The sequence below is a fragment of the Quercus lobata genome, chromosome 10 (assembly GCF_001633185.2).
Source record: "Quercus lobata isolate SW786 chromosome 10, ValleyOak3.0 Primary Assembly, whole genome shotgun sequence".
Classification (NCBI taxonomy): domain Eukaryota; kingdom Viridiplantae; phylum Streptophyta; class Magnoliopsida; order Fagales; family Fagaceae; genus Quercus; species Quercus lobata.
This window is the reverse complement of record NC_044913.1, coordinates 27,945,656-27,958,245: the sequence shown is the minus strand read 5'-3', so window position 1 is coordinate 27,958,245 and position 12,590 is coordinate 27,945,656. Positions and strand designations below refer to the sequence as shown.

Here is a 12,590-nt window from a genome sequence, read left to right as displayed (position 1 = left end):
GTGAATCTCCTTTTTGAAAACTTGAACCCCGATTCTTGTCCCATTTACACTTCATAAGCACTTATATTTGTGAAGTGATTATGGCACCAAGGTAATGTGGTGATTCATTATGCATATTTAAATTCATAAAATATTAAAAATCTTCACTATGAAATAAATCTTGTCCCTTTAATGTGTTAGAATGTGGGTGTAACATTCCTTTAATTGTTCAACATTAATTTGGGTTGAGAAGTAGGCAGCATCGCGCATGGTAAGTGCATTGAATTCTAATCTAACTCTATAACGTGTGCAAATGAGTAGCTACACCATAATTAGTGAATTTTAAGTTTTAACCCCAGTCAGAGAAATTCAAACAAGTAACCTTTGTTTCATGAGGTGTGGTCCCTAAGTTGCGTCTGTACACAATACGTACACACATGCGTATTCGTTATCTCCTATAACGAAAACATCTGCACATGGAATGAATTGGCATAATTCTGTTTGTTTATTGATATAGAAAGATTGCACGTAACTATACAAAAGCAAACGATAATGAAAAAACAGAATAATTTTAATTTTTATATTCGAAATAGTTAACAACTACTGGCAGTATAGTTTGTCATAGATGAATTGCCATTCTGGAAGCAATTTTATATCATTTTGGTTGAGAGAATATACAAGGATATCTAACACCATGAAAGAAGTTAATCAGGCACAGACGAACCGCCACAATTTTTTACTATTAAAAAAAAAATGCAACATTTAAGATAAATATCATCTGAGACTGACTATCTTATCTTATCCTAGGTTTGAGTGGTTCTGAGGTTCTTTTTCTTTTTTTGGACATACAAACAAATTCCTAGCTTGATCTAAATTGCACAAAGAAACTAACTCTTTCACATTAAGACAAAGGCTTACTTGCACTAGTTTTACTGAGCAATGTGCTCCTCTATTAGTTTTGGGAAATGCAAAGTGTTCAGTACCCCACTTGACACGAATAGCTACATAATTGGAAGGCCTATAGTGAGATCAAGATTCAGGTCAGGGAAGCTGCTAATGTTGCTCACTGGGCCACTTGTACTAGAGTTCAAGACTGGAAAGTTATCTGCTTGAGAGTTTACTTCTTTACATGAATGGTTATTTGAGACAAAAGATTTGGTAGGCCGTATGAGTCCCAAACGATGATTGTTGGGGTCAATTCCCTTCCGAACTAGTTTTCTTTTCAGATGAGTGTTCCAGTAATTCTTCACTTCATTGTCTGTCCGGCCTGGCAATCTTCCAGCAATTAATGACCACCTAAACCAATTTCATACATAAACATCAATAAATGAAAAAATAACTATTATTTGCAAATAGATATGAGATAGCAGGCAGGTTTATATATACAAATTAGATGCACCAGTTCTTAGAAATCATTCAATGTAGTCCTATGTACATGTTTGATATTTGTACAATTTCAGCCGAAGGATATGCATTTATGGGAGAGAGAAGAAAACCTCATTTTATAATTATGTTTGGAAGTCTTAGAATTACTATTGAGATCATGTATGAGACAGGATGGTTGTTTTACCTGTTTCCAAGAAGTGCATGGAGCTTGATGATAAGGTCCTCTTCGTCTTCACCAAAGTTACCACGTTTAAGGTCTGGTCTTAGATAGTTTACCCATCTTAATCGACAACTTTTGCCGCAACGAAGCAATCCTAATTAGTCACAAAGAAGATAAGAAAGCACCATTAAGTCTTGAATATGGAAAAAAGTTAATAGATGATCTAAATGCATTAGTTTAGAAAATATTTTCAAAAACTTTTTTAAAGAAAGGAAAAAGCTAAAACTTTTTGACAAATTTTTATAACTCCATTGAAAATAGTATTAAAAATTTCTAAGACCCATTTACAAATAAGTATTTGTGTACCCAGAGCCTTATTGTTCAGTAAGTAACATTGTTTAGATTTTTATATAAGAATATTTTTTTTTTCTCCCCTTTTGCGAAAAAGCAACGGGATTTACAAGAAGAATTTGGTTTTCGTAAGAAAAGGCAAAAAGTACTAGTGTGTGTCAGTGTTTGTGTGAACATCTTGTTTAGAAGACATACCTGCAGCTTCAGGAAGAGAACGCCAGCAACCTTCTCCATGTTTTTGGATATAATCAATGAGCTTTTGGTCTTCTTGCTTTGTCCATGCTCCTTTGTTAGTCTCTTTCTTCTCACAACAAGGTTTCCTCATTGTAATCTGTAGCAACAGTAAGAGGGATGAAGAGAGAGTAGGCAAACAAACCCTAAAGAAAGAGAGAGAGAGAGAGAGTCCACTCAAAGCAATGAGGCTGATGTAGTAATATAACAGACTCTGGGGTTTGACTTTTAGTTAGCCGTAAACAACATCATATGTTGTGGGGTTGGTATGACTTTGCCTAGCATGCACCCTCATTGCTTACAGGTTCAGTCACAAATACAGTGGCTTCCTTCCAAATTTACTTCAAATTCCAGTAGAATTACACTTCTCAGGAACATTATTTAAATGACTAGATTTTGATGCCTCACAATTCACGGTATAAAATGAATATTTAAAATGATTAATTTCCAAGAAAGTATTCGTAAAGAATCATTTAGGTTTAAAATTTTTGTTTAAATGGTCCCATAAAATATGAAAAGCACAGTTTTTTTTTTATTAGAAAAATTCATTATTAGTTTAATTAAGTCTTATTAATATATAATTTTGAAATGATTAATGAAATATGATATTTCAAATTTATGACACAATAGTTTTTTTTTTCATGCACAAAATTTGAATCCAAACTGGCTTAAAAATTCAAATTATTATTTGGGTGTATCATATATATGCGGATGATTATCTGAATCAACTAATGATGAGTTTAGGGAGATTTTTATAACATGTTTGAAGTAAACTTTTGCTATTTCGTTGGAGTAGAATCTTCTTAAAACTCATAAAGCACATCATGTTTGGTTAAAATTAATACCAAACTATGTACTCGTAATTGACTTTCAATCTCACAAGATCCTCAAAAATTCAATTACAGCTTCAGCATACTTATATTGATAAATTTAAGTATTCTTTTACATCTTTTAAAAAATGCTAAAATGATTATCAATTTAGCTACAAATGACTTACAAACTAACATAATAATAAATGTAATTGATTGTTTGATACCACGTCAATAGCATAATAAATAAATTTCTAAATTACCTTTTTGTTTAAAAAATTGACTTGTGACGTTTATGTAGTAAAATTTGTATTAGGTGTAGCATGTAACATCATTCTTTTTTTTTTTTTTTTCTTGCAAAATCATAATTTATTGATATATAATTTTATTTTATGTGGATAGTTTTTGTATACATATTCAATGCATACTTCTCTTGCGATGGGCATAAACGAGAGACACATCTATGGAAGTTCAATAAATCTAGTGATAGAAAAAATTTTATGGCTTCTTTATTGTTGTTCATATGACTTGTTGTGATTAGTACGTAATAAAAAACGGTTTTAATGATTGATATGAAAATAATGATGCTCTAGGGTAGGGTTAAAATTCTTTAAAGTTCTTAGGATATCTCCACCATAAAGCTCTTAAGATATTATTTATCTATTTTGAAATAAGTGTAATGGATATTACCTATTATCAATAATTTAAATAGATATGAAAATGATAATAATAAATTTTTAAATGTTAATGATGTAAAAAAAAAAGTAATGCATTTATTTTCAAATATATAGATAGGACGTTAGAAATCTTATATGTATTTTTATTAGAAATACTAAAAGATACCGACGAATCCAACTACAAGGCTCTAAGTTCAGAAGTTGCAATCAAAAGCATATTGTGGTAGAAAAATGCCGCCCAAAAATATATGGCCCTAAGATGATACATGGAAGATTTGCAAATAAGATATGATAGAATGTGGTAGCCCATTCACATGCTTGATGGTTGACTGTTAGATTCATGGGCAGTTCCACCAAAGCCATTAGGGTTATCCATGGAAGCACACGTGTAACGAGAGTGACGATGAATTCCACCTTTGTTTAGAATTTCGTCATTTTTGCCTTGAATCTCCACTTCCCCATGCCATGGATATGGTTGATGGCTCCCACATAAAAATTTAAGATGGGAAAAGGATAGAACCTTACAAAAGCCAAAAAAACCAAAAAACAAAAACAAAAACAAAAATCGAAAAACCAAGGATAAAAGCATATATAAATAAGATCGATTCATGATAGGGTTTTGCAATTTGTTTGTCCTATTTATAACTAACTTTTCATCTGACCACATGGCGTCCTGTCAATGACTCAAACAATATAGTTCCATTAGATTGTATACCTCGTTCGTTTGTTCGTTGTCGACTAAAACTCATCTCAATCATTTTTTTTTTTTTTTTTTAGTTAAAGGAAAGTTCCAAACGTAAAAAGCTCCATAGATCACTGAACTTTCACCTAAGAAAAAGAAAAAGAAAAATAATTAATCATCAGTGCATCACAGAGGTAAATCCAACCTCGGTTTTCGTAACTCTAATTACTTTTTTTTTTTTTTTTGAGAAAATCGTAACTCTAATTACTTGATTACCAATAATCACCCGTGTAGAGTGGGGTAAAAAAATATAGAAAGACTGGCAGAAGAGATTACTTTATCATTTAAAAAAAAAAAATTATACAAGATAGAGATTACTTTATCATTGAAAGTACCTTAAAGAGTAAAAGGTAAATAAAATATTCTGTTAGTGCAAAACATAGGCACTAGATTAGTCAGATTCAGCCCTTTTTAGGCACATTCGATAAATTCGAAAGGTACCAAAAACTTTGATTCCCGGGCTTATATATGACATAGAGTAATTATAAAAAATATAATTACAAATAAAAAATGTATATATTATGGATTTTACTAATGTGTGCTCTTAGGGTATACATTAATTTTCATTTTTGAAAAAATTATTTTTGAGAATTGAAAAAGTAATGACATCTTTTCCAAGTTTCGAGAAAATATTTCCCAAAATAAAAAACTTAATGTATGCCCTAAGAGCACACATTAACCAGACTCCTATATAATTAGCTTAACTTTGACCTGATCGACGAAAAGCTAATTGAATTAAAATAATTTTTTTTTTGGAAGAATTAGCTTTACTTTGACCAGCCAGCAGAAAAAAGAAAAAAAAAACCACGACTTGGACTATATAAAAAAAAATAGCTTTACTTTATTTAATATTCAATTAATTCTAATACTATTTGGTAAGGTTATATTATGGTTTATGTTCACGTGTGAAGTAAGTTAAATAAGCCCAGGCAATAATGAAATAAATCAATTGTGCAAATACTAACAAAATCTAACAAGCAGGAATAAACTAAATTTACATGAAAAACTCTTCATTAGAAAGAGAAAAATCACACAATAAATCCAACTGAAGGTCGCTTTTACCTCAAATTTTAACCAATTGTAATATTTCTATATCTATAACAGTATTAATTAGGTCCAAAATATTAGCCAATAGATTAAAAAAAAAAAAAAAAAAAGAACTCATGTTCATAATGAATATATATTATAATATATTAGTTTATACCCAAAGCTCATGTTCACAATGAATTGAAAATATATAAGAAAAACCTTAGGATTTAATACAATCTCACCACAAATAGACCGGAACCCAATGAAAATCAATAAAATATCAAGATCTTCAATCTTAATACTCCCAACTCTTTGTGACTCAAAATCCCCTCCTAAAGAAGATTCTGAATGTATTTCTCTAATTCGCATCAAGAAATGTCATCCTGTTCTCCTATTTTACCATCCTAAAAAACTACTTTATCAATTATACAATACTAATTAACAATGCATCCAACATCTCAACTTTTTATTTTATAATACAATACATTAAAATATATTTCATTATCTCTCTCATTTCTCTCTCTAATTTCTGTCTCCCTTCCTCTCTCTCAACCAATGGTCAAGTACCACAAAGAAATCCCAATACTCCCATCTACACAGCAACCACCTTCTCAACCACACCACCTCCACATAGCAACCCAGTCACCACCACATAGCAACCACCATAACACCAATCCCACCATAAGCCTAGCAAATATCTAGCCACAAACCAACCAAAAACCAACCACAAACCCATTAAAAAATAACCAAACAAACCTGGCACCACCAAGCCACCACCATGCCCACTGCCTTCTACCCACCATCGCCATTGCCACCACCATGAACCCATATCAGAAAACCAATTCCACGGCAACCCTCACCTCCACCATCATCAATCACCCACTACCCAACCGTTCACCACCCACAGCAACCCCTACCTCCATGGCTCCACCATCATCAATCACCACACCATCACACACCACCACCAAACCCACGACCCACTCGATCAAAACCCATAAACCACGCTGATCTCCATCGCTGATCAAAACCCATGAACCGCACCGATCAAAACCCACGAATCACCCACGCCGATCTCCACTGCTCGACGATCTCGACCCACTTGATCAACCACGACGCCCCATTCTGCTAAGACCACGCCGCCGAACCAACATCTCGACCCACAGTGCGATGAGAGAGAGAGATGAGAGACGTGTCGTGTGAATGAGAGAGCAATCCTGAGATATTTAGAATAAGATATTATATTTTGTTTTAGAATTGTGCTATAGTGCAATTCTACCTTTAGAATTGCACTGTAGCACAATTTCGAATATTTTTGCAATAGTCACTTTTACAATTCCTAATGCAGTGGTTATTTGGTGCATTAATGCTAAAATTCTCTTACATATGGCATTTGCAATACCAAATGTGAATGCTCTTATGTGTGTCCTGAATAGAAGAAAAAATATCATTTTTTTTCCTAAATCCATTTTTTTCCCCTAACGTTGCAGTTTTTTCTTGAATTTTTTTTCTTCTCTTTTTTCCCCTTTCTGAGGGCTTGCTTATTTTTTATTATTTATTATTTTTTTTTTGGGTGCTTTCCTTACATAAAAAGGCTTTGCTGCCTCACAATCTCCTCTTTCTAATAAATAAGTCTAGGGGCCCGAAAACTTCATTTAAATTTTCACACCCCCACCCTGCAACTTTCTGTGTTTGTGGTAGACCCAAAAGAAGCAACTGCAATTCTATGTAAGAAATAATGTGAAAATTTCTACTTAATTTTCGGTGTTTCTAATTATTGATGGCCATTTTTGTGAAAGCAAAGTCCAAATTCAATGCGGATATAAAATCTCTATTTGTGGCATTTTAATTTCATACATGGTCCAAACCCATGTATTTTATTTGAGAATTTGAAGAAGTGTAGTTTAGAAGGTAAAGAGTGAGCCTATTTGGGATTATTCATTAACCTAAACTTGAACCATACAAAGTAAACTGAAAAACACTTGAAAAAGCTGAAAGTCCATGAGCAAGCTCATGTATTGGTCACAAACACAAAAATAAACACTGATTTGGCCTGTTGTATTTGTCACAAAATCCAAAATTGCATGAAACTTGAAAGAAGCACCACTAAAATGAGTGGGCTAGCTACTTTTAAGCAATTTGACGGTTCTCACAAATTTAGGTTGTTTCTTGAGGGGAGGGTGATGTTTCCCTTCAGCAAGACTTAGAAACGTGAGAATGTCCAACTAAGAACAAAACTCAAGGTTGCCATTTTTTTCTAAAACCCAACAGTAACAAAAAAAACATTGGTTCTTACGAGAAGATGGAAAATAAGTACCTCCTAATATGATTTAAATCCCAAAACATAGAACTAGAAGGGGGGGGGGGGGGGGTCTGTTAACTCTAAAAAAAGCTCTCGAGTCTTGAATCAAATTCAACAACCATATTCACCATTTTGATTTGGGGTAAATATAGTAGCCTAAGGAAATAGTGTTTGTATGTGGTAGCTCGAGCAATGTCTACTCTCTCTTCTTCATCACTAGGGGTGGCCCAACAAATTTAGAGGCCTAAGGTAATATATTTAAATGGGGCATTTTTATTATTACTTAAATAATATTTAATATCATAATTTTTTATAACAAAATCTATTCCTTTTATTTTGTAATATGCTTTTTTTTTTTTTTTGAAAATGCTAAAGATATAACAAATTTTACTAAAAAAAACTTTCAAATGATGTAGAAATAGATGCAATTAGTGACACTTCAAGAAGATAATAAACAAGTATTTAAATGAATGATGTTAGGGATATTATAAATTTTACAATATGAGGCTTACAAAGATGTATCATTAATCACAAAAATAATTCAAAAATGCATTTAATAGGTTATTGACGACCACATATCATATTAATTTTCACATCAATTTGTAAAATTTTCAAGTAAAATTAATAATATTTCTAGCATTTCCTATATGAATTATTTTTTGCGATTAATGACACATATATTTGTAAGGGAAAATGCTAGAGATACAAATTCTTTTACAAAAAATTTTACAAATTGATTATGTGAAGAATGATTATAGATAAATAAAAAAGTGATGTTATCGGTGGGTCTAGATGAGAACTAGTAAGAAGTTGGTTACAATAATAGTTTGTAAAAATGTTGTAAAATAGTTTACAAAACTATAACATTACTCTATTTGTAAGACCCATGTATTTAAAGTTGTATTATCTCTAGTATTACTCAATACTTTGGGACTTCTTGAAAGTAGAGGAAAATTATAAAACTAATTTTTTTTTTTTTTCTATATCTCCATTTTTAAAAAATAAAATATAGCAATTTTTGCCCCAAAATTTGGGGCCTTCGTCTAATAGGGGGCCCTAGGCAGTGGCCTAAGTGGCCTAGGCCTAAGGCCGGCCCTGTTCATCACCTCCCTTAATGTTCCTACTTTGTTATGTAGCATTAAGGGCAATTATTTGTATCATTATTCAATACTTAATGGATATTCCATTTTTCTTTATTATGAGACTAAACCCTTGCATGATCTTTCTTTTGCTATGCATAACTAGTCTCTATTTAATACTAAAGAGAATTGTGAGCTTGGTTCCCTTTTATTTTTAACCCCGGTCTATAGGTCTAGTTTATTGGCCTTTTTGAAAATGGACCTAAATAGTAAGATAATTTATATATGATATGCAAACTATATTATATTAGAGCATTCACAATAGGAATTGTAAATGCCATATGTTAGCAATATTTAGCATCAACCCTTAAAAATATTCAACAGCTGGCCTGCTAAACTTGTAAAATTGTAAAAAAAATTTACAATACTGCTACAGTACCGTGTGGCGTGGTGACACTGGCGTCATGTGCCTCACGGTGGTATGTGAATTTCGGGTGGGTTTTGGGTTTGATTTCCGATGCCTCGCAGTGGTAATGGGTTTGATTTCTAGTGGTTTTGAATTTTTCTTTAATTTTTTGTGAGTTTCTGTCCATGGTGGTGGTGGTGGATGTGTTGTTGCTGTGGTGGATTTTTCTTTGATTTTTTTTTTGGTGTTGTTGTGGTGGTTTATTTGATTTTTTGTGTTGTTGCTATGGTAGTGGTGGATTTTTGATTGATTTTTTTTGTGTTGTTGTATTTCTGTGGTGGTGGATTATTTGTGTTGCCATGGATGTTAATTTTTTGTGTTGCTGTGGTGGTAGTGGATTATTTGATTTCATTGATTTTTTTTTTTTTTTTTTTTTTTGTGTTTTTGTGGGTTTCTTGTGGCAGAAGTGGTGGTGATGGGTTTTTTTAGCGCTAGTAGTGGTGGGTTTCTTGTGACAGAGGTGGTGGTGATGGGTGGTTGAAAGGGAGATAGTGAGGAAAAGATAAACAGATTGATGGTGGAGAATGAAGTAAGAGAGATTAGATTATATTATTTTATTAGGTAATATATATTATTTTAATAAGTTGAATAGGAAAATAAAAATTGAGATGTTGAATGTATTGTAAAATGGTATTATATAATTGATAAAGTAGTTTTTGAGATGATAAAATAAAATAAGATAGTATTTTTTAGGGTTATGCTAACGAGTACCCTTAGGGTACTTATTAATAATCCATTTTAGGAAAATTTTGATACCACTTTTATGGGAAATAAAAAAAACTGTCAAAATATTAATTACTTTTTTTTTTATCATTTTTCATAAAAACTTTCTTTAAATAGATTATTAATCAATACCCTAAAAGTACTCGTTAATATTTCCCTAATGAATGCTCTTAAATACCTTCTCAATAAAAAAGTACTAATAACGATGGATTCAAATAAAAACTAATAAAAATCAAATCATTTTAACCTCCGAATCCAACCAATGATCTCTTGCTCCATTTATCAAAGATGCTTTGATGCGAGCTAGCCTAGGTGTTAGTGTAAAAGTCGTGCGGTAGTACTGGTAGGGGAAAAGGTGTTAGAAATAAAATCAAATAAAATAGGGAGTTGAGAAAGAGTTGACGGTTAGATTACTAGGGAGGATGCTGCTCTTTATGTCATTCTCTACCATAAGTCCAATACTGTCAACCTCAAAATTTATTAAAATGTCATTTGATACTCCGTTACCTTTCTTTTCGATAATGTGCCCTACGGTTCCCTTCTTGAAGTCAAGCTGTGTAGCCCACGGGACACGTGTCATAGGCTCGTTAGCTTCAGAATGCTTAGTTTACCATTTTTCTACTGATCACTGAACAATGAACACTGATATAGCCCCCTAGGTCGGTGGGTGGTGAAAAGGACAGAAAAGCTCCTTTGGTCAATGCTGATTGGAAACGTAATAGTGTAAGGTGCATTAGCACTTTCTACTCTGTTTCTTGTTTCTTCTTTTCTTCTTTCTATTTTTTTTTTTTAGTAAATTAAGGTGCGTATGTAAATTGCTTCAAAAAGTTTTGTATTTTGCCTTTTGGCTTAATTTTTTTTATATTGTAAATAGTCTAATTTTTAGTTTTTAAAATAAACTAATTTTAAATTTTTTGTAACACATTTAATATAAAATTTACCTTAAAAATATATCTTTTTGATAAATATTGTGCAAATAAGTTAACAAAAAAAGAAGAAGCAATTCCTAAATTAACACAGGTCCATATTAGATATTGCACCATGCAATTGTGAGAGAAAAAAATTATAAAAGTTAAAAAAAAAAGGTTATAAAAGTAAAATGGTAAAAAAGTTAAAAGTTTTGATTCAATAGTTAAGATTAAAATAATTTTTCACTTAAAGTAGACTATGGGTCCGTTTGCATACAATTTATTTTGCTAAAAACTGAAAATTGAAAATACTGTAGCAAAATAATTTTTAAATATGTGAATAATGCCGTGAGACCCATTTTTAATGAAAAATTGCTGAAAAGTGGAGTTTGTGGGTCCCGTGAACAATGCACGGGTGTACTGTTCATGGGAGAAAAGTCAATAACTGCGGCTGAAAAAAAAAAGAAAAAAAGAAAAAAAGAAAAAGGAAGAAGAGAAAATGCGCAAGTGCTAATCGCAGACGCCAATAGTGCTGTGAGACCCATTTTTAATGAAAAAATTGCTGAAAAGTGGAGTTTATAGGTCCCGTGAACAGTGCACGGGTGTACTGTTTATGGGAGAAAAGTCAACAATTGCGGTTGAAAAAAAAAAAAAAAAAAAAGAAGAAGAGAAAACGCGCAAGTGCTAATCGCAAACGCCAATAAGTCGGATCCAAACAGGCAATATGTCTACACCACCAACATCAGCACTCGTGAACAATGCATGAATGTACTGTTCATGGGAGAAAAGTCAACAACTGCGGTTGAAAAAAGAAAAAGAAAAAAAAGAAAAAAAGAATAGAAAATGCGCACGTGCTAATCGCAAATGCCAATAAGTCGGATCCAAACAGACAATATGTCTACAATTGTAATATACTTATAATGATCATATCATGAAATTTATTTCGTATGACTTATTGTACCTACATTAATTGAACCACATACTTCAAACATGAGATATAAGATCCAACTTTGATTATTAAAACAAAGGAACAAAATGTAACAATTGAGAAAACTTGTGAAACTAAATTGCTATTGGTCAAACTACAATGAGTAATTTTTTTTTTTGTTGTTGTTGTTGTTGTTGTTGTTTTTTTTTTTGAGATAAAAGATAGATATTGTATTGAGTAAAAAAGAGCCAATGCCAAAACATATACAAGTGAGTAAAGTATGTGAACTAAATTGTTGATTAAGCCAAACCATAAGGAGGTAAAATTAAATTTACCCTAGAGTTTAACTTAATTATTCAATTATTTTAATGTACTTATAGTGCACCATATGACATAAGGATAAAATATAGAAAACATGATAAGAAAAAGTAGAGAATGTAAACTTGGTGCAACAGCATGTATGACTCAATTTATTTTATATAAAGTATATGAGATAATTTGGACATATAATACTAACTTTATTGTGAATGCTTTGGTGACAATTATTAAATAATAGATTATTATATAATTGAATATCAAAGGCTTTGTGTGTGTGTGTTTATATATGTTAAAGTTATACTTATGTAAATTTTGGTTACTTTAGCCAATAGTGACTTGTTAAGGGCATGAATTGAAATTGATTTAAAAGATTCATTATTTTAATTCAAACTTTTCAAAATTTAGGATTTATTATGAAAGGAGTTAAAATAATATTGATATGATTTTTTTGTTAAAGATAACAAAATGATTTATTATTATTTAATTTCACAATTCTCAAAAGTGT

At 31.6% G+C, this 12,590-nt stretch overlaps 1 protein-coding gene across 1 annotated transcript; it reads right to left on the bottom strand.

Moving 5' to 3' along the window:
* Positions 1-607: 607 nt before the first annotated feature.
* LOC115962554 (myb-related protein 308-like) lies at positions 608-2,294 on the bottom strand. Its single transcript, XM_031081411.1, has 3 exons — positions 2,072-2,294; positions 1,550-1,679; positions 608-1,275 (listed from the first exon to the last, which is right to left on the bottom strand). Exons 1-3 carry the CDS (start codon positions 2,199-2,201, stop codon positions 981-983), a joined length of 555 nt encoding a protein of 184 aa, XP_030937271.1. The 5' UTR covers positions 2,202-2,294; the 3' UTR covers positions 608-980.
* Between the last annotated feature and the right edge of the window lie 10,296 nt (positions 2,295-12,590).

What these genes read in the sequence shown, in the direction of transcription:
- LOC115962554 (XM_031081411.1), bottom strand. Translation starts at nt 2,201, where the DNA reads ATGAGGAAACCTTGTTGTGAGAAGAAAGAGACTAACAAAGGAGCATGG. An exon ending in TTCTCTTCCTGAAGCTGCAG is followed by an intron (nt 1,680 to 2,071) that starts GTATGTCTTCTA and finishes GTGACTAATTAG; the next exon opens with GATTGCTTCGTTGCGGCAAA. An exon ending in CATGCACTTCTTGGAAACAG is followed by an intron (nt 1,276 to 1,549) that starts GTAAAACAACCA and finishes AAATTGGTTTAG; the next exon opens with GTGGTCATTAATTGCTGGAA.